We start from the raw sequence: 25,578 nt of genomic DNA on the forward strand, positions 1-25,578 counted from the left end.
TCAAATTCAACCTACTGGACACACTTCAGCTTTCTTATGCGACAAAAACTAAGAAAATATATTCGAGATACATTGGACGACTGACGACATGTCCACAGACGCATCTAAAAGCTCGAAGACAAAAAACATTCCCCCCGATTTCATTTACATGCGTACATTTAACTTATAAAAAATTGAAGAAACATCACTTATACACGGAGAAAAAATGAACAACGTTTAAAATATACATATTTTTAATTGCTCATGAAAAAGAAGATAATATACACTTTACAGCTTACCATACATCTGTACAATTTTTAATTCTACATACGGTTCCAAACAACGTGAAATCAGAATTCCTTCTCTCTCCAAGTTAACATGCCTCTTCTTTGGAGTGAATTTTACCCGCAGTTGCAAGAAAAACATAAAATATTTTTCGCCACGTCGCTAACACTGCCATGTTACGGAAAAGAGCCATAAGTGCAAACTAGGATAAGCTCAAGGTTGCCAAGTGCAATAATAAGTGGATATTTTACACGGACTTGAATAGGGGAAAGTTCTGCTTTATAGCGCTATCTGGCAACAGTGTATGAAGGCACACGAGAGCATATGCTTACCGTGTCTCATACAAAAATGCACTCACGGCTCTCCTCCGTAACACGATTCACGAAGGAATACTGCCATGTTAACGACCTCTCGCAGAGTGATACGGACTTTGGGAGAATATACTCGCAAGGAGATTACAAAGGAAAATAATGACATGAAAAGAGCGAGGCTAAAATATTAAAAACACCAAAAAGTCGGGACGTGTCGAGCTCACATCGGCCGGCTTGGGGCTGGCGCGCACGGCGTAAAAAGCATAGTGGCGCCTTACAAGACCGCAGGATACTTCATGCATTGCGCGTATACAGCACGGTGTGCGCGAGGCATAGTAGCGCCTTACAAGTCTGCAAGATACTGCATGCATTGCGCGTATACCACGGTGCTCTTCAGATGCGTTGTGGTGGGTTTAGTAGGAAGCCTGCTGCTTACTTCGATTCCTGATTCCCAGGTATCCAATGGTATTTAACACTATGAACATCAAAATGAGCCCCAGGAAATCGAGCTCTATGTCACCAGTTCTATAGCCATATTTTTCCAAAACTTTGTCTGCAGTCAATAGGCACATTATGTCAGGGTTTTGCGGGCAAGCTGGCAAAGAAAAAATAAACGAATTAGTAAGTGAGCGCGTAGTATCAAAATAATATCTGAGACATTTTTGTACTTAACGTTTCCATTATTGATGTGCGATACCTCATCGTGGTAAAATAACATTTGTGCATTATTGGTCAAAAAGTGATGGTCAAAACTTTAAACTACGTATTCCTGCCACCAATCAGAAATTTTTCAGTAAGAGTTCTCTTCCCATGGAAAATATCTAGTTTCTCCACCATGAGCTATTTATAAAGCACGTGAATCATCTATTTTAAACCTGCGTCAGCTTTGGTAGTTTTAGTTAAGCAGCGAATATTGATGGCACAAACCATTGACCTACATCAGTGGCAAAATGAGTCTGTATTAAAGAGAACTTTGGTTGCCAAAACCTACACTTTGGTAGGTACGTGCCTTTTAATAGACATTATATTTAAAGTGACATTAACAAATACACAAATTGTCAGTAAAAATTGTTTTATGATTCATTGGTGTTTAAAACTTACGAATTTCGTCGACTGATGTCCACTGAAGTATGCTGAAGGCTTCAACGCCGTAATAAAACCGAGAAACATATTTCAACCATCGGAGATAAAACGGAACAGAGCTGTAACAGAATAAATAATTCAAGCATGTACATTGCTAAACAGAAAAAAGGTAGTACCTAAAAATAGTCTACTTACCATTTATGCTTGTATTTGGCCACGTACCTAGAAGGTTTTTTGTTTTGTTTTTTCTCATTGTTTTTCGTAAATTTTACGTAAGTTTCCTCTAACTAAACTATTTGCAACTTTCTTTAAATATGACATACCTAAGTAGTTATAGATCTTTCTATCTTCCTTTCTAGAAAATTCAGTTAAAGTATTAGAATTCTTTCGTGCAAGATGTGAGTGAGGATGTATGATCGGTATATCACTGTGAATTCATATCATTCAAATTTTTTATTCCAATGGATCTAACATTTACCTGAGCTGTAGAAACATGCCGGAGAAAGTATATGAAATAAAATCTAGAGGCACCATCAAAAGAGAGGCTGATGACACAGTTTCGAAGTTTGAGGACATTGCACAACCTGAAGAAAAAATAATTCATACGTTCAGTTTGCGGTTTTTGAAATACTCAAGCGACTTATGAGAGATTTGGGTGGAAAAAAAAACGATTCTAAGTTTTCATCGGATTTTTTTCTTCAGACTTTGAGACAACTTTTTCCTTTTACTTTTTTCTATACATTTTAAAAAATGAACAATAACCTCTAAAATCCCTCTTTTCCCTAAACAGGCTGTCACTTGTTCGTTTTTTACATAAGGTTACATACACTTTTAAGTTCTTCGTTTTTTCGATGTGTGCGTAAGGTAAGCTACTTTCACATTGTCTCTCTTTTAATACAATTTTGAATTCGTATATTGCATCTATATAATAATTGAAAAGATTGCAAACTTGTAGTGGCTCTATTTCCCCTTAATTTTACTTCATTTAACAGGAAGGTACACTGACAATATTGAGAGGGCTGCCATACGATGACGGTAACTATAAGTGTTAATATTAAGTGAACATTTTTAGGGAGTACTATCGGGAGGTGGTCCTCTAGGGGCGTAAATGAGGGGTTTGTCGCGGCCACAAAGGAGTCCAATACAGAAGGGCTGTTCAGCTGAGGAAGTGACTTAAATTCACCAAAAATCAAACCTCATTTTGAACGGTAAATATGGCGCTGGCAGATTTCGTCATAAGGAGTATTAACCGCCGAGTATTTTATCCTTCCATCCGCGCTAACTTATTCATACTTGCCTTCTGCGAATGTAACGAAATATTATGTTATGTTTCTCAACCATGCTTGCAATACTTTCGCAATTAAAAATAGAATTTTTTGTTGTTCGAAATAAGATCGTTTGCTCGCAATTTTATCGCGCACGGCAGCCACGTGGCATTGAATTCAAGGTGGTTGAATTCATGGGTCAGCGCCTCAATGCCTCATATCACGCAAGGAAACCTCCAGATCAATGAAATGCTCTTTTCATCACACATATTTTACGTTTTTCTTTCAGTACATAAAAAAAAAAAAAAAAAATGGCGATCCCTCCTCCCTAGACACGCGCACCTTTTCAGTCCTTTCTCGTTTTTACGTGACTCGCGCAGCGAGCACCCACCGCGAGAGGCAAAATGCATTTCCCGAAGTAAAAGCAGGAGTCATGGAATTGTAAGCAGTTGATTTTGCCTATAACTCAAATGAAGGCGCATTACAAGTTTGTTCATTTTCAATCTTAAGTTGGTAGGACGTAAGGCGGTGTTAGTCTTCATCTGACGGTATGCGGTGTGGGAAAATGAATACATGTCTACACCAATGATTTTTCTCTGTCGCCCTCCCACAATGGACTCTCTTCCCTTCTGCTTCAGTCTTTCCATTTTAAGAGTTTTTGAGCTATCTAACTCTAGAAATTGCGTTTCCCGCTAAAAGCTTCGGAAACTTCTGATTTCAAAAATTTCCTGGAATATGCAAAAATATTTTTGAACTTAAGATAAAGAGACGGATGCAAATGAAACAGACCATAGGCTGTGGCTGCCAGACCGCTCACAGCGATTGGAGCGACAAACTGGGGGAAACTCAATGTTCCGCCGCTGAAACCAGTAATCCAGAAAATTGTGAATGAGAAGATGAACGTTTCAACCGAGCAAAGCAGCACCTGTTGGGCATTAAGACAAGTGGTACGTTATAATTTTATTCTTCCATAAAATTTTAAAAAAAAAAACCAAAAACGCCGAAGCAATGAAATATATTAACAAGCCCCAATCTTTTATGGACGGATTTGAACACAATCAGCGTAACTGCACTTGACGGTATCTCATTTTCTCTCGTATTCTAATTTTGGTTAAATAAAAACAAGCAACATTCTGCCTTCAAATTTAGTGAGTACGTTCTCCGCAACGCATAGTGCGACATCCTTATGGACGATGTGGACAAAAATCGGAAAAAACACTTAACTCTAAATAATGAAGATAGTGGCACCGACATAGGAAAACCCTATGGCCCTATCAAAGTAAAACACTTGAGGAATAAGAAAATGTTATATCTCAAGATTTTTAGCGTATTTTTCGAGAAAAGTTGATACGAAGTTGGCAACCTCGAATTAGCCCTTTGTTAACAATGTAAAAGCATCGTGAAACACCCAAACTTGGGAGTGAGAGGTTGTCTTATGAATATAGGTACCTTAAGACGGAGAAGGTGTCAAAAAGTCGGCCAAAATGGCTTGCGTATGATACTTGAACGGGCCCAAAGTGTCAAGGCATGTGCGTGAGTTCCATTAGTGTGGTCGTAAATCAATTATGTATTTTGTGGTTCATTAAATTTCGAATGGAAGAGGCTTTCTAGTGGAAAGATCATAAATACGAAGAGAGAGCCTAAGAGAAAAGTAATCGGACAAGTAGGTACTTACTACGTATATTATCCTTGAAAGGTAGAATGGCCCCACGGAGTAAACTTTATCTTTGGTTTCTCGCAAGAGCACGGGAATCTCCGCTTGAAACGTATACAAAGATCGGTAAGACTGACAGAAAATTGTTTCTGTTATCACATTGTTGAAAAAGCCTTGCAAATTTTGCACTCCGTTCTGGTCGAATATGACACCCCTGTAAGAAGCTGCTATTACAAAACCTGTAAACTGCAAACGAACAAAATTATGACGAACCAAATAAAAGAGGAGTTCTGTTATCCAAAGCTATATACCTGCACCATTTTCAAAGGTCTTTTCTGTACAGCATCATGTAGGTACAAGGGAGGAAAATATTGGTGAGGAGTACTTCCGTTCAAACCTCGACTAATATTTAAACATTAGTGTGGTATACCCCCTGGCCGCTAGACGGCCCAATCTAGCTCGCACTTTCGTAGGCCCGCTTTAAAATAACACGACTCTTCTTTTAGCAGACTCGCTTCTATGGAGCCACAAAATAGAATAATTTATCATACTTATTCGTGATTGAGAATTTAAATTATAGTAAAGTCTTAAGTATAGGCTCTCTATTTTTGCCAGCAAACACATTTTCACCCTCAATCATCAATAAATAATGGAAAATTGAGAAGTGGACCATGACTTACCAAGAATGTGCAAACGCTAATAAAAATTCTATTGACATTTCTTGCTATATTCAGTCCATGCCTCCATGCCAGCAGCCTAAATTGTGTACTTGTATCTGCTCCTTGCCTGCGCATGCAAAAAAGGAACCAAGTAAGTGCTTTATTTTCATCAACAAGGAGGTGAATGTATTTAGTTTTCTTGATTTTCCTTACGGTTCAGTTGAACGAGTTTAGTCGAGTTTGGTCAAAAAATTGTATTTTATGGTTTAAACAAAAATTCCTCTCGGATGTCTGGAGGAATTTGAGGGAGGATTTTTAGCGGTATGGGCTATTTTTTTCGATAGCCGAAGGCGTAAAGTTGTGTTATAATCCAACAATTCCTTACCCTGAGCACGGTAAAATAGAATTTTTAATAAAGTTTTCTCGATACTCCAATTTTTGGGCTGAAATCTACAAGCTGCTACAACATTGGGCTGGTTCAACATCAACATGTTCTGTCCAAAAAAATTTATCCAAACACTTCGTTTCAGCATCGATACCTCTTTAAGTTTTCGAGGACTTAGATCCTTTCCATGCAACCCTCACCACATATATAAATCCTCGAATACCTAGTTGGTTTTTTACTGTGTTTATATGTAATACTTTTGCAGATGCAGTCCAGGAATTGGAAAGGAATCAGGTTGAATTACCTTTTCTGAATGAGATGAAAGTTAAGATTTTGTCACTAAGAATAGCATGCCTCCCTCACCTCGAAGACGCACGATTTGAATTATAGGCACCTTCAGTTAGCACAGTTGGGATGTTAAGTGTTTGTAAAATAAAAATAATCAAAGTAGCCCCCCCCCCCCCCCCCGGTACACTGAGGTTGAAAGAGCACGGACGATCAAAAAAACGTACTTACCATGTGTTAAACCTCAGGAACTGTTTATCTATCTGCAAAGACCAAAAAGGTAGATGATGTTAATGATGCGAATCTCCAACTTTGGTCAAATAAATCTGATCGTTATTCTTATATTCATTAATTTTAATTTGGGTGGTCATCCACCTGCAGGATACTCGATTCCTAGTTTGTAGATATGTATACCTACCTATGTAAATGCGTTTGATTATATTTAGATAGATGCAAATACATTAATAGCTCGTAATAATTATGTTCCATTAACATAGGTAGAATTGTTAAATCCGTTATTCATGACTCGTATCAGTATCGGTTCTTTTATTAACTTCATGTTATCAAGTGATTGCTCTTGACGTGACGCACAGTGGATCGGGTCAATAGGAGAGGTCGGACAAAATCTGTAACCTTCGAAAGCTTATAATTCCGTTTATACCAAACTTTGAGGTTCTAAAAGTGGTTCCATCGGTTTTCTCGTGAAATTTTCTACCATAAGCACCCCTTGAAATTTAAAATGTGACAAAATAAACATCAAAAGTTGCAGTTATAGTAAAAAATGTCATGTCCGACCTCACTAATTGACTCGATCCACTGTATGGCGATACACCTGAGGGCGAAATAGAGGCAAACTGGAGAAATGAAACATAGATAAAAAAAAGTAAACAAAACAACAAACAAAAAACAAAAAAAACGAGCGAACATGCGTCATCGGGTTTGAAAGAATATGCATGCATGAATGATGAGCTGTTATAAGAGATGAGTTTTGATACAAGACTTGACGTAGCAAATAAGAACAAATTCTCACGTGAGAATTTAGTTTTGAAATAAAAGACCTGTTGGTATGACCTGTTGGTATGGTCGTTCTTTAGGATACCAACGAGGGTACTCAAGAGATCAATTTTTTAGATAATAATAATACAATTTTTTTTCTTCAAACCATTTAAAAACCGTAAACTTTGGAGCAGGTCTCATCTACCTTTAAATGGCTTACATGGCAATTTTTTTGGAGCGACTGAGTCTCAGTAGGACATTCAGAATTGATTTCTATAGAATTTCGCATTCCGATTCTTGTAACTTGTAGGTATTCGTGATGATTTTTGACACAAAATCAGGTTGAAAATGAAAATGAAATGCAACAGGAAAAAATATGAGGACATTTAGCTTACCTCGTGCACTATCTGAGTATCATTATAAACTGTATTGACTTCATTGAATTTTTTCTGGAAGATTTTATAAGATTCGGAGGTATCAAACAAGTCGCAAATTTGGTAGACCTCCTTCTTCGTTCGCGTGTCTTCTCTTATGCTAAGCTGTGAAATAAGGAACTCGGCGGTGTTGTAAGCTTTTGGACAGACCATTCCAAGCCTAGAAAAATGTAATGCATTATCTAAGAGTGCATCCTTCCGGTAATAATTGTGTGAAAAACCGAGGGTAATGCGGAAGACGCATAATCCTGCAGGGTGGGAACTATTACGAACTTTTTAAAAATAAAGATCTTGCGTGCCACGGAGATTTGCAATTTGAGAGCTTCATCCTGAAAATTTCGCAGGTAATATAATGGTTTGAAAGATTATCTTAAGATATTTAGATTATTCCGCAATTAAAAAAAGTCATGGTCTAATTTTAACGAGATGAAAAGAAATTATCCTCTCTTACCGTTTTTGGGCAGATTTCAGCTGTTTAAAATTGCAGTTTATCATCTTGTTAAATTTTTCTTGTTTCTAGTAAAACTTAATAGAATTGAATAACTTCTATCGTTTATTATTACCACTGCCCGCCTCTTTATCTACTCAAACGCGCCATGAACAAGTAGGATCAAATACATTAGCAGTGCCATGAATTTTTACCCCTCGCACAATAAAATAAGCACAGTGTAACAAAAATTTTAAAATAAAATTGCGATTTTCCTCCATTAAAATGCACATCATTCGATTAATGAATGCCGCTTCTAAACGGTCAACTAATAGAGTTTCATAAATCAGGAAAATAGGCAATTTGGAATGCAAAGAAAAATTAGAAATTATTCCCGTTTTATCGTCATAGATACAAGGAGTGAGGAGGCCTTCAAAATAGTAAGTACGCAAAATGCACAACAATCAAATGTGGGACGAATAATTATGTCATGAAATCGCAATGCATTGGACCTATGCTTCTTTGGAAACAGCGATGCAAATCGATGGTGAAACTGCAGAAATGCGTACCTCGGTTTATTTCTTGACAAGGCCGGATTTAGGGGTGGCCACATAGGCCGCGGCCCATGGCGGCAAATTTAGGGGGCGACAGATTTTACAGTTTTTTTAAATGTAGCTATAAAGAAAAATCGGATTCAGAAAAAAAATTACAAACGAGAAAAGGTGACAAAATTTCTCATTTCCTGAGAGTATATATCTAATTTTATCGTCTTTCTGTGATTCCATAGACAGCACCTTTAACTAGTCGAGTTAAGACTAAGAGAGAAACCGAACACGGAATTTGGCAGGGAACGGCGCGGCGGCGCAGAGAGCAATGATGACGAGATCTTGAGATGAAAAGGAGAAGCCCTCGGCGCGGCGCACGGCGGTCGGCATGAACACATATTAGCGCCTACAAGACTGCATGAATACTTCACGCATTGCGCCAAAGACAGTGCGATCGCTGCGGATAGCAGCGGGTGGCGTGAAACGCAAAGCGCCTACAAGACTTCATGAATACTTCACGCATTGCGTGCAGCAGCGGTCGGCGTAAAACGCATAGCACATACAAGACTGTAGGAATACTTTATGCATTGCGCCAAACACAGTGCGGTCAGCGCGTTATTAAGCGCGTCAAGTTAAAATTATTAAACCACATTTATGTTAGTTCTTTCATAATTTTTTCGTTCATTTCATATAAATGGAAGGCCTTGTCCAAAAAGAGATAGGTTTACGGAACTTAATTTTTGCGCCAAGTTCCGTGAACTTTTGCTAGTAGTGTTGACAGGGCTTTCGCAAAAAATGTATCCAACACGAGTAAACGCGTCTCATGCACCCCCTCCCCCTCCGGCACGTTCACTTGATGGTTTTTATTGATATTTCAAAACGAATGAGAAGGGAGCGGCAAAATATAGGCGGCCCATGGGCGGCAAGTAGGTAAATCCGGCCCTGTTTCTTGACATACTTTTATTTTCTACATGGAAAACTACTGGACGTCATTTTTTGGAAATTTAAGTGATTGTTCTTCTCTTCATGGAGAATATTCTGTGAAAACTTCAAACCATGGTGTTGGTTCGGCCTCCTTTCATAAAATAAAATAGGAGCGGAGATTTCAAAACACTGCACTGCAACCGAAATACGCAGTTTTGTAGTTTCACCGTCGAAATGCAAGATTATTATTATTGTGTCTTTTTGTTCCTCAGTCGGCCACTTGGATTGCATTTTGCAAGAGGGAACCAAGAGCATTCCAAAGTCGCTAAGATTAAGCAGCTTTTTTTACCTTGTAAAAGTAAACTAATCATCTAAACAAGTTTTATCCTTACTTTAAGCAAACTATTAATTCAAGACAAAAATTGCCTTTTCAAATTTACTTTTTGCATGATTTCAGTGATTATATTGCACAAGATGTAAGTTGCACGATGCTAGCAACAGTGGAATGCTCTTGGTTCCTTCTTGCAAAATGAAATCCACTTATAGTTACGTTTCAGCGTTTAATTGCCTTCTTGATTCTAAAATCGAATCATTTGCGATCAGTGTTCGAAACTCACTTTTGAGTTTTAGGAGCCATCTGGCGCATCAAGCCCGAGGCGCCATTGAAGATTTTTTAGGGGCCGTATTGACTTTTTGCCAATAAATTACGGCGCATTTAGTGAAAATATAGACGCAAGATGTTTTCTTAATAGAACTAGTAAGTATAGTTGTAACTTGGGGAAGACAAAAGCACAAATGATTAAATCGTGAAGAATAGAAAAAGCTTTCACTTGTGATGCTGAAAGTTTCGAATAATAACCTAATACGAAAATTCAGATTTTTAGGGGCCACGTTGGCGCAGAGCCTTCATATTTTAAGCGCCATGACCGATTTTTTAGGTGCATTTGGCGCGTTGGCGCCTGTGAGTTTCGAACACTGTTTGCGATGAATGCTACTTTTCCTTGATGTAGACTTACGTTCTGAAGTGGTCCAGAGCGTCGTTGATGGCCCCCTGGAAGGCAACACGGCCGCCGGCGACCATGAGGATGACCTCGTCGAAGGTCTCGAAGACCCCAGACGTTGGCTGGTGGATGGTGCATACGACTGTTTTTCCATTTTTCGCTAGGGAGCTCAGGCAGGACACCATGCTCAGAGCGTTGAAGCTATCCAGACCGGTTGTCGGCTCGTCGCAGAAAAGAACCGGTGGGTCTGTCAGCAGCTGAAACCGAAAGTTATTATTCATCTTCATATACAGCACCTATACCTATAGATCGCATTCGATACATCAAACGGGTGAGGTTGTATCGATAGACGCTATTAATGGCGCGTCATCATAGGGATTCTCCATAATATCGAATTGGATCAAAAAATAGCATTGGTATAACTCCTTTCAATGCTACGTACCAATGCGAAAAAATCGATATATATCGCTTTTCTATGACGTGGCACTAATAGCGTCTACGTCGATTGGCTCAAAACATAAACATAGCCTCAAGAGTCAATGAGGAATCGGACGGAACGAGTTTTTTTTGTGATAGATTTTTGATTCGTATGAGTACTAATTGGCCAAAAGTAGTGAAATTGCTACGAAATTTCTCATTTTCAGCTTTTCTAACCAAATTCCTAAAATTTTGGTTTGAAGTCATGTTCTGTTGTTTTGAGCCAAACGATACATCGAATCACTATTGAATAGATCCATACAGCCATGAGTCGAATCTTTTAAAGAAGGAAGGTGCATTACAAATATTATACAGTGCAACAAAATTATTGCAATGAAGTTACGATTTATTGCAATAAAATTCTGATAGGTATTTATGATATGAACTTGTGTAAATATATTTTTACATCATTTAGTCAATAAAGGCCGATTTTCAAAAATCAACAAGATGAGTTCCATGTATCAGAAAGGGACGCAATTCGTAATGCAATGAGAAATTGCAACTGAGTTTTGAGTTTTGAGTTTCGTTGACGTCGTGATCGTTGACGCCGTGATCAGATTTCATAAGAATCAGAATTTTTTAATTTTGGATGATCATGGCGTGAACAAAAACTTAGAAGAACTGTTTGTTGACGCAGTAATCGTTGACACCATGCTACATAATCCCTACGTGAGTGGACGTATTTATGCTAAAAGGAACTATGTTGCACGCACACCCTATTCACATAATTCCTCTCAGCGAGAACATGTCCATGTAATCTCCTACCAAAATTTCGAGTCTGCAGAAAATATTTAGTATACGTAACTTTAGCTTGAGGGTGTTTTTTTTTTTCTTTTTTTTTTTCTCATTGGGTCTAACGAGATAATACTTCAAATCAATTTTCCTCCAGCCTGAGTTAGAGTACCTGTATAGGGAGAGTAGCGACAGATCTGAAACTCCGAAAGTCCATCAGGCCTTCACCGATGCCTCCGCGAATAAAGTTAGGGCCCAAAATGGCAGCCAACCTATGAATTTCGAATGTCCAGAGCGATTTACAAATACAGTTGTTACAAGCCGTCGTTTAGAAAGCATGTATTTGGCTTACTTTTTGCATAAATTTACTTATTTTTGCGAAAGAACGCTCATTTATGTACATTCTTAGCCATCTTGGTTAGAATTGAAATCTGTAGGCTGGCAGTGAAATTTTGTGTGTTAGAAGTTGCTCAGAAGGGTGGCTGCACTTTTGGGCCCTAAGCCCTCCATGAACCGATCTGTCGCTACTCTCCCTATACAGGTACTCTAGCCTGAGTCAGAGTAACGTATTAGGTACTCCCTCCCTATACGCTATGAACACTGTCCATTGAGTCCTCTCAGAAGCGTGGCGTGCTTTGCGATGTATCGATTGATCTGTCAGTAAACTCATGGAAAACTATCGATAAACAAGGTGTTCGCAACGAACACCCCAACAATCGATTCTTTACCATAGCTTCAAATGGAGGTATATCGATTAATCGATTATTCACGTCTCGCCACTAGTCCTCTGATTTTCTTCCCCACGATTTTCAAACAAAGCAATCAAAATGCAAATGGATGGAATGAATTGCTCGATTCGGACGCTCAGCTGACAGACCCGTCAGTTTCTGTTTCTAGCGTAATAAAGTACTCAATCGTACGGTTCATCATTTAGACTCAAATTGGTTGAAAAATTCGATTACGTAAGTAACCTCTATTCAGAGACGAGGCCCCACCATTCTCGCTGTCGATACCTACTTATGAATGCCGAGGAAACTCAGCGGATCTCCGCGAATATGGGTCCTCGTAGGCTTACGTAATCTGATGGTAGCAAGGGGGCAGTGCCGAGTGCAGTGACCTCATGTTTTATCCATTGATGTTGAGAGCTATGGAAACGTGTGAGACCGAGTTACCCATTTACTGCCTTCCTCAACAAACCACGAGTTGTGCCCCTCTGACTTGAGGAGAGTTGAACATTCTTTAGTGGCCAATTCCTATGGTAATTTTCTCAACTTCGATGGGTTTCTTTCTCAGGTTCTACCGAACTTTTTTATTTTTTCCCATTGTTTTGTTTGATTTGATTTCTAAAATCCGTGTGAAAAAGTTTCATGTGGACGCTATTTATTTGATTCTTGGTAAAATTTTTAAATGAGGTAACTATCTTATTTTTAATTCGTCCGAATCGACACCGGTCTTTTAATAATTTGCCAATGATCGAATTGGTGTCGATCGGTTCACAGCGACATGGATTCACGAATTTCTTTTTCGATCGACTCATATCGATCGAACCCATTACACCCTTTTTTTTTTTGAGGAAATCTCTCTGATGTGGCCTTCGATGTACTTACTTTCCTACGAGAGCTCGAGTGATAACTTTGGTAACCTTGGAGCCATGCACCCGTGCTAAAGAAGAACGCCGTATGAACATTCGAGAGTTGCCACATTTTCTTCTATAAAACGTTTATTTCTGAAGCAAGTCATGAATATTTTTCCTTGAAATTTTCAGGATCTTCAGGTAAAATTGCGCACAAAATTTTCTGAAAAATTAGAAGGAAAATATTCAAAATTTTACCAGAAAATTCGTGTTTTATTAAAAGAAATTTGGCAACGCCTGGAGGCTCATACGGCGTTTTTCCTTAGCACGGCAGCATGCGTCAGCCACTTCATTAAGATGCTTCTGGCCTATGCGCTTTGGCTCACAATCAGACTTGAGGAGCGGAGTGCAGAGGCGTGTATGCGCTGCTTGCCTCGTTACATAACCCATGGCTCGCATGACCACGTTGTCGCTCAATTAAGAATTATGATATTTGTTCCATCAGTAATGATGCACTTCGGCTCCCAACGAAACGTCTCGTCACGGCAAGGGTTTACACGCACCGAGTTTGCTTGACGGCGTGAAAAAATCGCACACTTTACTTTGAGTCGTACGGGGGAAAATGCTGCGTTTTTAGTACGGTTTGGCAACTATACACATCCGGCCGCGGTCGTCAAAATCACGACGCAAGCCTGCGAACGGATGCAGCTTCGTAGCCGAAGGACCAGGGATATCTGCATTGCCCGGCGAGACTCTAGCTTGGGCAAAAGTTTGAATTAAAGAATTCGGATATGTTCTGAGCGAGTTTAAATTAACTTATCGGAGACGCAAGTCACGTATACTCGACGGCGATGCGGCCTATGGAGTATGTTGGTAGTGTAGTGGTATGGAGTATGCGAGGAGGATGCAGTTGTATGCAGTTGAGTGCAGCGGAATTGTGGGCAATGAGAAAAACGCACTCGTTATCACGAGAATACGGCTCTCTTTGACAGTATCTTCTTGCGCTGAGGAAAATACTCGTGCGTAAAGAAAGCTGTTTATTACGTCGAGTAATTTAGTTGTAACAATGTGTCATTCAACACGTCGGCGACCCACGCAAACAATAGTTCAAAAAACGTTTTTTTAGACTCATTTGCACCATGGACATACGAAAGGGGGAGGGGAGGGGGTCTGGCACCACCAGAAATGAAAATAGTATCAACTACCCCCCCTCCCCAGAAATTCTTGATGGTGGAAAAAACACTTCGTCGGGGATGATTATCTCTTTTAATGTAGGAGTCTTCAGTGAAAACACCGTGTTCATTCAGTTGGTAGATATCTTCTATCATTATCATCATGGAAGCCTACAAATGCGTCCAAATAGAATTGAAATTCCATAAATTTCCGAATCTATCGAATGCAACAATTTGAAAGTATTCTTTGCTGAGAGTAAGAAAATAAACGTAATTTTTCCGCAGAAATTTATGGAAAATCTGCGTCACGGAAGCCTCAAAATGCATCCACATGGGTTTAAAATTTAAAGAATTTTCCGGGAGAGGCCTCCAACCCCCCTTCTCTGGATGGAGCGGGATTCCATGCCCCCCAGGTCCCCGGTGGTAGGGGCACCAGGCCCCTCCTAACAAAATGACCTACGAATGCCTTTGATTTGCGTTTCCCTGGTAAAAATTGGCAGTAGAATCAGTGTTCCAAAATACCATAGACCTACAGCCGGCTGTAAGATTTCTATAGCCGGCAACACAACTTCTTATAGCCTTTTATAGCCAATGGCGATTAAGCAACAGACTGGCGAGAAAGTGTATGCTAACCGTTACTAATTACGGATGCTAGGACTTGGTGAGTTTTTGGATTACCGCTCTCTTTTTGGGCCGCAGTATCTTGATTTAATTTGCGAGGAAAGCTCCGTACTTTTGAAGGATGCCTGCCATTCCTAATATGTTGGAGCGCCTTCAATTTCGTATGATACTGTGCAATACCTTCGGTGTGAAATATTTGCTTCAAGCGCCGTGGTACGCTGCGGCGCGGCGTGGCGGGCGGGCAGCCAGCGCTAAACGCGCACTGGCGCCTTCAAACCTAACAGAGATACTTCACGCATTGCGCAATGCGTGAAGTATCCCTGTTAGGTTTGTAGGCGCCAGTGCGCCGCCGGCCGCTCCGCTTTGTGTTAGACTCTATTATTTAATGTCGTGTAGTCAGCGTTTTTCAACTCATGACTTTGAAATGTTTGCACACTCTGTATGGATTATTCTCATTTTAATTGATGAAAAAAATATGTAGTAAAGGAAAATATAATGTGCGTTTTGTAAATATTAAGGTGATTCCGTACAAACTTAAGGATTTACAAAGCACACGAATTTCTACACAATTTCTTATAGCCTTTTATAGCCGATGGCGAAAAAGCAACAGCCAGGCAATAAAGTGTAAAGCCCGGCGATAGGAACTAAAGCCCGGCGATAGGAACTACAGCCCGGCTGTATAATTTTTTATCGCTTCGTGTAGCCCGGCCGTATGATTTTTCCACTGTCTACAGCCAGCTATATGATTTTCTATCGCCGTCTTCAGTCGGCTATAAGAACTCCTATGGTATTTTGAAACGCAGCTCTTATCGCCAATTTTTACCAGGGTTAGATTTCCTCGCTAATCTACGCGCCAATTTACGCGCAAAGGAGTCTAAAAGTATGTTTTTGAATGTTTGTTACGACAAAAATAAATTCATTCAATTTCATAACAGTTTATATGAGCAGCAAACGGTCAAAAAAAGCATTTTATCGAATGTCTGGACGGATATTCAAAGTGACCAAACTAAAACAAATTTTGACATACGTATCTGTAGATTTAATGATAGAGCACAAACTCAAACTTTAAGAAATTTTTGAACAAATGAAATAAGCTTAATAAAGATCACGATTCCGTACCTGAACCGCCAGTGATACTTTTCTCCTTTCTCCACCAGACAGGAACCGAAGTTGAGAGTGCATGCACTTTCTCAGTCCAAAATCTAAAATTAAATTGTTGATGATCCTATTCCTTTGGTTTTCTGACACTCTAACGTCCATTCGCAGACATCCCTGCAACCAAATCCATCGCCGGTTGAGCCATCGAAAATTATTCATGGAAAACTTACGATGAGAATTTTTAATGTTGGTAATAATCTTGATGTGGGGAATGGTATGAAATAAAATTACGAGCATGCATGCATAAACTGAGAATGCAGTTTGCTAGTTCATCTCATCAATTTATTGTTCTAAAAATACCAAAAATTGAGTTTTTCAGCTTAAAAATTTCATAATTTTCCAGGAGTAGACCTACCTCCTCAGGTAAAAGTCTTGGAGGGGGGGGGGGGGGTCGACTGAGTCAAATTAGGACCGGGGCCCACCGGGCTGATTATTGGAATTGATAGACACAGGTTTGTACACAGACGATAAATGGGAAACGGAGCGATTCTATAGGTCGAAACTTGCGTTATATAGAATACAAGTAGAAAAATGATGGACTGCAATGATGAAGTATAGGATCCTTCGTGGGTTGCCGTTGGATAGTCTATTACTTAGCTCCCTTTGTCCATTGCAACCATTCGTCTCCACCGCACCGGCTCGCTTCATTTGGGCTGTGACCCTTTTTTCCCCATCGATTTGTCCATCAATTGGACGTATTTCTATCAAACAGACCTATGTGGAGGTGAGAAATATGGGGTGTGCTCGTTAGTTCTCTGGCCGTAAGAGTGAACGAGAATAATAGAGCGCCAGTGACGTCAGCGGCAATGCAGAACCTAGATCCGCTCGACGGGGAGACGGTCGTCGGGGCGCTTTAACTCATGAGCCCTGTCCACAACGTTCTCGTCCCATGCCCGCGGCTCATGAATTCCGCATTCAGTTGGCACATAGTACTGTTTGATAGAATGTAATATCCTGCTTTTCCAATTCTTCAAAGGGAATCGCGCCCACTTTTACATTGCTTCTTATGCAGCTTCGACGAGCACACCCCATATTTTTCACCTGCACATAGGTCTGTTTGGTAGAAATACGTCCAATTTAAATAACGAGCCGCCAGACCCCCCTCTGCAAAGCTACTACTTTCTAAGGAGGATTGACTGAGTAAAGTGAAGCTCTTGCATTTGTCAGGAATTTGCAATTTAAATACGGATTCCAATGTAAAATTTTGCGAGAAATACAATAGTTTCACTGCGGTTTTCTAAGAAACAAACTCCAAAACTCAAAAAAAGCTCTCAAAGTTGAGGCCGTTATGGAGGCGTATCCCACGCTATCCTGAGAGTCCACCTTTGTAAGTCAAACTCTCTATGCGAAGATAGGGAGTAAATGCATGAACAGGGTTACCACTTTGTTTCGGGACTCCTTATAACTGAAAACATGGCAACCTTGCTGATGTATTCGCTCCCAATCTTTGCATGGAGAGTTTGACTCAATATAGAGACTGAACCCTCCAGTGGACCCTCAGAATTGTATGGATATCTCATCTCCTCCATTGCGGCCGCAACTTTGAGAGCTTTTTTGAGCTTTGGAGTTTCTTTTAGAGAAAACCAGGGACGCCATCGTGTGCCTCGCGAAATTGTGCATCGTAGTAGGTGCTTGAATCACACATCCCCTTACACATGAAAGAGCTCCATTGGCACTGGGGCCCAGCGGTCCGATTACTGAAAATGATAGACAAAGCTATAGACAAAGATGACAAAAGGAATATGGAGGGATCCTATTGGTGGAAGCGGGTGGTTATGCAATGGACAAAGGAGGAAGACTTACTAACGGCAACCCACACGGAGAAAAAAACTTCGTGCGTGGGACCCGAAGTTAAGGTCATATGGATCTCTGAAGTTTTCGGATCACGTATCTAAAAACTTGAGGTCCAGCTGTCAAAGTTCGGGTCAGACATATGAAGTACTTCGATATATACCGGAGGGTTTGGGTCACACATCTGAAGTACTCCGATACATACCGAAGTGCCTCGATGTCTGACCCGAACTTCGGCAGCTCGACCTCAAGTTTTCGGATGCGTGATCAGAAAACTTCAGAGATCCATATGACCTCAACTTCGGGTCCCATGCACGAAGTTTTTTTCTCCGTGCACCAGAGACTCTATAAATTTAGTCCATTATTTTCTCCCTCAGTCTCTATGAACCACAAATTTTGACCAATAGGATCGCTCCGAGCGACCCCACGTCTTCTTCGTCTATACCATTGTCCATCAATTTCAATAATCAGCACGCTGGGCTTGAATGGGGGGGGGGGGGGTGTCCCGAGTGTGCCCTGCGGGTGAGAAAAGGTGAGGAATGGTGAGAGGCTGGCAGAACGTACCGGAGTAACGTACCATGAACTGCAAATGCTCGAGGACGGTGAGGTTCTCGACGGTGAGGTCGGTCTGTGGCATGAATCCTGAAATCCGAAGCATGAGCTCGGGCTCAACTGGTCGACCGTTGAGCAGGATCTCACCCCGCCGCTCGTTCGCCGATGATCGCCCACTCACCGTTGAGAGCAGCGTTGTTTTCCCCGCACCGCTGTAACACAGTCACACACAGAAAAACTTGTTATAGGTTTTTTTGCAATTCTTGCAGTTTAGAGAGTAGATACGGAAAATAACAACTAAGCGCTGAGCACTAGCACTCTCAGTAAAATAGCACTAACTGCAGTATAGGGCCAAGCCATACACTGCCGTGATAGCGAAGAGAGTATAGTAAGTGCAAAAATGACGTTTTGAGAAAACGGGCTCAGAAGCTTCTGACCGGAAAATTTTATTGAAAGAAGTCTCCGTTCTTTGTTAAATTGCCACTAATCGCCCGAAAGGTTCCTAGAAATCGTTCGGATGATTTGACCCTATTTAGGTATTCACAGAATTTTCCTGAAAATTAGTATATTATTAAATAAATTTGGCAACGTACGAAGGTTCTTATGGTGTTCTTTCCTAGCAGGGCAAAATAGCGGCTACATGGGCCGTAAAGAGCGCCAATCATGTGGCAGGAAAGTCAGTGCAAGGAGAATGCGCGTTTAAATGGGAGCTCAAAATACGCAAATCTGAACCTCTTTTTATGGGATAGTAAGCCTTAAAGAAAAGTCTGGGAAAATTCTTGTAAACTAAGGGCACTCTCATACATTTCAAAAATGCGAGAATTAAAGAGTATTTGAAGCAGTTGATAACCGATAATTTTCAGAGATTTTGAGTTTGGCGATAGTGTTCACATTTTTCAGGTTGAATCTGAGACTCCAACTTGGGTCCGAATGAAAAGAAATTGCCATTTTTTTTCCTTTTTTTTTTTTTACATGTCTTTTTATACATTGAGCCTAGATCACTGAAAAGCAGTAATTAGCAATGTTAAAAGTCTCATTTTTGACCAGAAATGTGTACTCTTGGCATTATCTTGATCCAAAATTAATCTGTATTCCTCAATGCGATTAAGCCTTATTTTTCCGGCAATGGGTGAGGAAGAATGTTCCGTAGGATCTGGTATTTTAGCTGCAAAATCTGCATCACGGGTGTTAGATGAAAACGTGGCGACGCGCCGCAGAAAACCAGAGCACAAAAGAGCCCCTATAAGGAAAAGTGTCTACCTTAATGAGAAAAAGATATTCATGGGGCGGCGCGGAGAAGACAGATAGGCATCAAGAATTTCAGACATGGAGAGCACTCAAAGGTGCATGACACGGTAGAAACGAATATTTGCGCGGCTGAACAGGAAAACGGTTCACTTATATGCTTTTGAAATAAATAAAAAAATAAATAAATAAATAAAAATAATTTTGTTTGCTTGGGTTGGTCGGTTTCGAATTGCCGCGCCTTAATATTTAACTGGGGCTAGGTAGCGTTGCCTTCTTAATTTAAAAAATCGTAATTTTGTATATTTATTTGCAGAAATACTCGTAAAAGAAATAATTGTTCAACATTTTAGTCCAACGCGCATTTAAAGAATGATCATGGAAGTTGTCAAATTAGGCTACATAAATTAACATTCGATTTGAAGGATTAATTTTTTATACTTAAATATGTCGCATTTTATTCCGGATTTTTACTCTTTTATACTAAAAGCACGAGGTAAACGCTGCAGAAAAGCAATGACAGGGTAAGAGATTCGATACACAGTTTTTGGCTAGGTAGGTAGTCTAATTTTATTATCTCCTATTTAGTACGTTGATGCGAGGCAAACGTATCTTTTTTTGGCAAGAAAAAAACAGCGAACACTTTTAGGTGTGTATGCAAAGTAACCCTCCGATGAATGCAGAAGCTAATATCATTTTCGTGCCTAATTTCAGGTCGAACGACGCTCAATTTTGAACTTTACATCGATTCTCATGGATTATAACAAGTTTCAGCTGATGATGCGGAATTGAAAACTGAATTTTCGGTGTCAATTGTTTGCAGAGTTTGCTTTGGTGCAACTTCGTTCGAGAGTAACATTTTCTCAATTTTTTCTAAAACGTCCCTTACTTACTTTCTTCGTTTTGGGTGGGGGCTTCGATCGTAGAGCTGATACAAAATTAGGTTGGAAAAAAAAGTTTGTTACAATTTCTGGGTTGAATTCTGTTCTTCCTGCCCCAGTTAGTTGATTGCATGGTCATTTATCGAGTTCATTACTCTATGATCTATTAAAGGTGATTATCAAGTTATGTGCTGACCGATGTGAGCTTGCTTACGCTTAGTATGCGTATTGTCACTCCTCTGACGAGAGGACGCAATCATATTTTCAAGTGAGCCCAGGAAAGCATAGAGTTATACAGGGCCGGATTAAGGGGGTGGCCACATGGGCCGCGGCTCATGGCGGAAAATCTTAGGGGCGGCAAAAATTTTCAATTTTTTAACGTGTAGGTAAAAAAAAAATCGGATTTATAAAAACAAAATTACAAACGAGAAAGGGCGACAAAATCTCTCATTTCCTGGGAGTATGGTAATTTCTAATTCTGTCTCAGTGATACAAAAGACAGCACCCTCAATAAGTCGAGTTACGAGAGAAACCAAACACGCAATTTGGCCTAGAACGGCGCGACTTAGAGAGAAATGATAACGAGGACTTGAGATGAGAAGGAGAAGCCCTCGGCGCGGCGCGGCGATCGGCATGTAACACATATTAGCGCCTACAAGACTGCACGAATACTTCACGCATTGCATCAAACACAGTGCGGTCATTGCGGTCAGCGCGAAACGGATAGCGCCTACAAGAATGCATGAATACTTCAAGCATTGCGCCAAACACAGTGCGGTCAGCGTGAAACGCATAGCGCCTACAAGACTGCGTCAATACTTCACGCATTGCGTCCAACACGGTGCGGTCTGCGCGGCGGCGCGGCGGCGGAAGTCAAAATAATTGAACCACATTTATGTTTGTCCTCTCATAATTTGTTCGTTCATTTCTTGTGAATGGAAGGCCTTGTCCACACAGAGATAGGTTTACGGAACTTAACTTTTGCGCAAAGTTCCGTGTACTTTTGCTGGTAGTGTTGACAAGGCTTTCCCAAAAAATGCGTTCAACACGAGTAAATGCGTCTTATGCACCCCTCTCCCGCTGACAAGTTCATTTGATGGTTTTTGTCGAGTTTCATAACGAATGAGAGGGGGGCGGCAAAATACAGGCGGCCCATGGGCGGCAAGTAGGTGAATCCGGCCATGGAGTTATACGGATGGGAGGGCTCACTTCAAAGTTTAATTGCACCAAGTTCTAGCGGACAGATAAGTCAAAGATACGGCTTCAACTGTTAGCAGATGAAAGTACATGAGCCCTAGGAAATGCATACTAAGTTCACAGATTTATCTAATGATGCGAAACATTATGGATCCTTCTGTTATAGAAACCAATTACAAACAATGCAAATAAGGATAGGTATACGAAATTGTGGCGAAACAGACCTGGCTCCCATAATGACAGTCAAAGATCCAGCTCTCGCATATCCACTAACTGGAAAAAAACATAAACATAAGGGTGTAGAGATAACATTATAACCGGAAATTTTCTGATTTCTCTATAGTTTACTTGAAAAATTTCAATTGTATGCAGGTTTGGGTGAAGATTGAGAAGGTCTTTCCGTAGGTAATTTTTTTCTGTGGACAGCTTCTATACGAAAAATGGGGAATGCTCTCAGACCGAAGGGGCCAATTTTATAGTCTTTACATTTTTAGAAAACCCATGGAGAGAAGCGGGTGGGGGGGGGGGGGTTGAATACAGACTGGAATCTTTTTAAGAGACCGCCTTTATCTTGTGATGTTGATTATAAAAGAAAGTGAAAAAGAAAGTATTTAGCACAAATTTAAAAACAGCTGTCAGTCTACATATTTTCGAATTTTTAAGCCACCATTTTTACATTGAAAACACAGACAAAAATCCGGGTTTCGCTTGAATTTTCTTCCTTTAATTCCAATAAAATAATTGCTTCGGGAGAGTTGTCAAAAAAAAAGTTAGTACTCTCCTCAGCCGTTTAAAATGTAGTAACCCTCCCCTCCCCCATTCTAGCATATTTTCCCGACAAGGTAGTACAAGGTAAGTAGCGTCTCATTAATTTTTATTACAAGGCTGATTGTTGAAATCTTGTGTGTGTTTATTAGATAAAGCAAGACAAAGGAGAAATGGAGGTATGTGATTGGTTTGACTTTCTTCAGTTGTGCTCAACGTGAAAAATACATTATTAGTTCAGGTTTCAGTTTTGAAAACTCAGTACTCAGAAGATCTCATAGATGTTTCCACAACAGTAAATAATAACCCTATAAACTTCGCTAAATTGCTCACATCACCTGAGATCCACGCCAAGTAAGCAAAGGTCATCTCAATGAGATTTAAAAAAATGTAGATTACCTGAATTAAGAAGACGAGTTCTTTGTACTTTTTGTTGTTTAAAAAGTCCGTCTGCAACCTTCCTATTCGACCATACGCTGAGGTCCTTCCACGATATGCCCACATCCTCTTGAAGATGTAAAGTCGTCCTAAAAAAACACCATAAATGCATGAGATACGCCCATTTAGACTTCAACTTTCATTGATTTTCAAATAGGTATTAAAAATAAATAAAAACAACTAAAGCATGCAAAGAAATTGGATCATGTGCCTACTTTTGAAAAAGGTAATATTATATAGTCCCTCCTAACGCTAGATTCTACGGATGAAATTAATGCTCTATACCAACTCACACTGTATTATCGACTAAATTTGGTGTAAGGCGCCGATACAGCTAGTACGCAAAAGTGATAAGTATGGGTACTGTCGGTGTGCAGCACTAAGTTTGTTAGCCGAGTTAAAATCAGATGTATCATTGGTACGGACCGACTCTTTTTCGAAGTATAATTATAGGGGAAGAATTAAAAATGCGATTGAATGTATGTTGAGCTGCACGATGCCCATTATTGGCGGCACCGGCCTTTGCTTTTAACAAAAAAAGCAACAGCCGGATGGAGCAGCAACGCTATAATAGGTGTTGGTAAATCTAGATTCAAATAAAATAAACCGGACGAAAAAAAAAGTCTAAGTGAATCCAATCAATCGTTGACCAAACGGACTTTTTGATAAAGTTGTTTGAAAGCGACTCGCGCCGATGTTGAAGCTTTCTTCATCAGCGAGCAACTATTTTAACTCCCAAGAGGTCCAATTGCATATCCTCCAAAATGAAGGAATTTTGAACTGACGACGCAGCGATTTGTGTTCTTGGGCACCGCCGCGCGCCGCGGTGTAAGTTTTGCTGTAAGTTCACTTTAACCTTGAGCAACTATCTCTACTCCAAAGAGATCAAATTGCATATCCAACGAAATGAAGGGGTTGGGAAGAATCTACTGTTTCGCGATACTTTTCTGATGGGTAAGTTTCTGTTTTGAATGATACCGACGACTTGCTTCCTTTCCTTCGTACTTCAAAGTTTGTCATCATTTTTAACTTCCCTGATCGAAAATCCGATTGTAAAATTTTAAAACGCAGGGGATAAAGTTTAAATGTGCCGCAGCTGAGCAAAGTGGCTTAATTGCCTTGAGGTGAAAACCCAAATTGTTCAGTACAGTGAGGAAACTACTGCGTTGGAGCAGGGGAAACTCTCTAAGATTGCCAAAAGCACCGGCAAACTTTAACGGCGATTCTCTTAACCCTGGTAAAAATTGGCAGTAGAATGTGTGTTCCAAAATACTATGGACCTAAAGCCGGCTGTAAGATTTCCAATAGCTTCTGTAGCCGGCTGTACAATTTCTTATAGCCTTTTATAGCCGATGGCGATTAAGCAACAGCCAGACAATAAAGTTTATGCCAAACGTTACTAAATACGGATACTAGGACTTAGTTAGTTTTTGGACTACCGCTCTCTTTTTGTGCCGTAGTATCTCGATTTATTTTGCGAGGAAAGATCCGTACTTTTGAAGGATGCCTGTCATTCTTAATATGTTGGAGCGCCTTCCATTTTTTATGATACTGTGCAATACCTCTGGTGTGAAATAGTTGCTTCAAGCGCCGTGGCACGCTGCGGCGCGGCGCGGCAGGCGGGCAGCCAGCGCTGAACGCGAATTGGCGCCTACAAACCTAACAGGGATACTCCACGCATTGCGCAATGCGTGAAGTATCCCTGTTAGGTTTGTAGGCGCCAGTGCGTCGCCGCTTCGCTTTGTGTTAGGCTCTAATATTTAATCTCGCGGAGTCAGCGTTTTTCAACTCATGATTTTGAAATGTTTACACACTCTGTATGGTCTATTTTCATTTTAATTTATGAAAAAAAAATGTGTTTTAAAGGAAAATATAATGTGCGTTTTGTAAATATTAAGGTAGTTCCGTATCAAACTTAATGATTTCCAAAGCACACGAATTTCTTCACAATTTCTTATATCCTTTTATAGCCTATGGCGATAAAGTGTAAAGCTCGGCGATAGGAACTATAGCCCGACTGTATACTTTTTAATAGCTTTGTTTAGCCCGGCTATATGATTTGCTCCGCTTTCTACAGCCAGCTATATGGTTTTCAATAGCTTTCTACAGCCAGTTATATGGTTTTCAATAGCCTTCTTTAGTCGGCTATAAGAACTCCTATGGTATTTTGAAACGCAGCTCCTATCGCCAATTTTTACCGGAAATTTGTTGATTTTTCATGTTTCATGTGTGGTTACTTAAGTTACTTCTCGCAGTTCACTGATTTGCGGCTTATCAGTAGACAATTATTGATTGATAAAACTATGATGCAGATTATGTTTTTTTTTTTTTTTTTTTTTTTTTTTTTTTTTTTTTTTTTTTTTTAAATCAAAATGAATTTGTTCTTGGGGAGGGAAACGAGAGTTCTCTGTGGAACTCATCCTGCTATCATTTTTTACAATCATGTAGAGGAGGGAGCGTCATTTACGAGTGCATTTGCAGCTCTTTCATTTTTACTCCCAACCTCACACTCAAACTCCAAGAAAGGGTACTGCCGACTCAAAGGGTATTTGGAGATTTTGTGCAATGCTGAGAAATGAAACGTGTTCTTGTTTACCTTAAGCACAGTGGACATAAACCCCTCATTATAACTAACTTTTTTGACGTTCTTCGGCATAAATAATGGGAGGGCAAAGGTGCTCGAGTCGTCATAAGAGTCAGGCTCATGATGTAATACAAGTAGATGCGCGCAGAACCCGTAAGT

At 40.1% G+C, this 25,578-nt stretch overlaps 1 protein-coding gene across 2 annotated transcripts in view; it reads right to left on the minus strand.

The window, feature by feature from the left end:
• Nucleotides 1-215: 215 nt before the first annotated feature.
• LOC109036678 (protein scarlet) overlaps nucleotides 216-25,578 on the minus strand; it is a 35,001-nt gene continuing 9,638 nt past the window's right edge. Inside the window, exons 2-14 of one of the 2 annotated variants that reach the window (XM_019051035.2) lie at nucleotides 22,797-22,924; nucleotides 21,857-21,905; nucleotides 18,335-18,521; nucleotides 15,928-16,080; nucleotides 10,249-10,490; nucleotides 7,298-7,496; nucleotides 6,138-6,169; nucleotides 5,258-5,363; nucleotides 4,599-4,823; nucleotides 3,713-3,848; nucleotides 2,137-2,242; nucleotides 1,677-1,777; nucleotides 216-1,170 (exon numbers count right to left, since the gene is read on the minus strand). In XM_019051035.2, the coding sequence (XP_018906580.2) occupies nucleotides 989-1,170; nucleotides 1,677-1,777; nucleotides 2,137-2,242; nucleotides 3,713-3,848; nucleotides 4,599-4,823; nucleotides 5,258-5,363; nucleotides 6,138-6,169; nucleotides 7,298-7,496; nucleotides 10,249-10,490; nucleotides 15,928-16,080; nucleotides 18,335-18,521; nucleotides 21,857-21,905; nucleotides 22,797-22,924 (1,846 nt within the window). In that variant the 3' untranslated portion in view covers nucleotides 216-988. Of the gene's footprint in view, nucleotides 1,171-1,676; nucleotides 1,778-2,136; nucleotides 2,243-3,712; nucleotides 3,849-4,598; nucleotides 4,824-5,257; nucleotides 5,364-6,137; nucleotides 6,170-7,297; nucleotides 7,497-10,248; nucleotides 10,491-15,927; nucleotides 16,081-18,334; nucleotides 18,522-21,856; nucleotides 21,906-22,796; nucleotides 22,925-25,578 lie in introns of those variants that run through there. The other variant, XM_019051036.2, reaches the window with a different exon arrangement.

The sequence above is a fragment of the Bemisia tabaci genome, chromosome 1 (genome assembly GCF_918797505.1).
Source record: "Bemisia tabaci chromosome 1, PGI_BMITA_v3".
In the NCBI taxonomy this organism is placed as follows: domain Eukaryota; kingdom Metazoa; phylum Arthropoda; class Insecta; order Hemiptera; family Aleyrodidae; genus Bemisia; species Bemisia tabaci.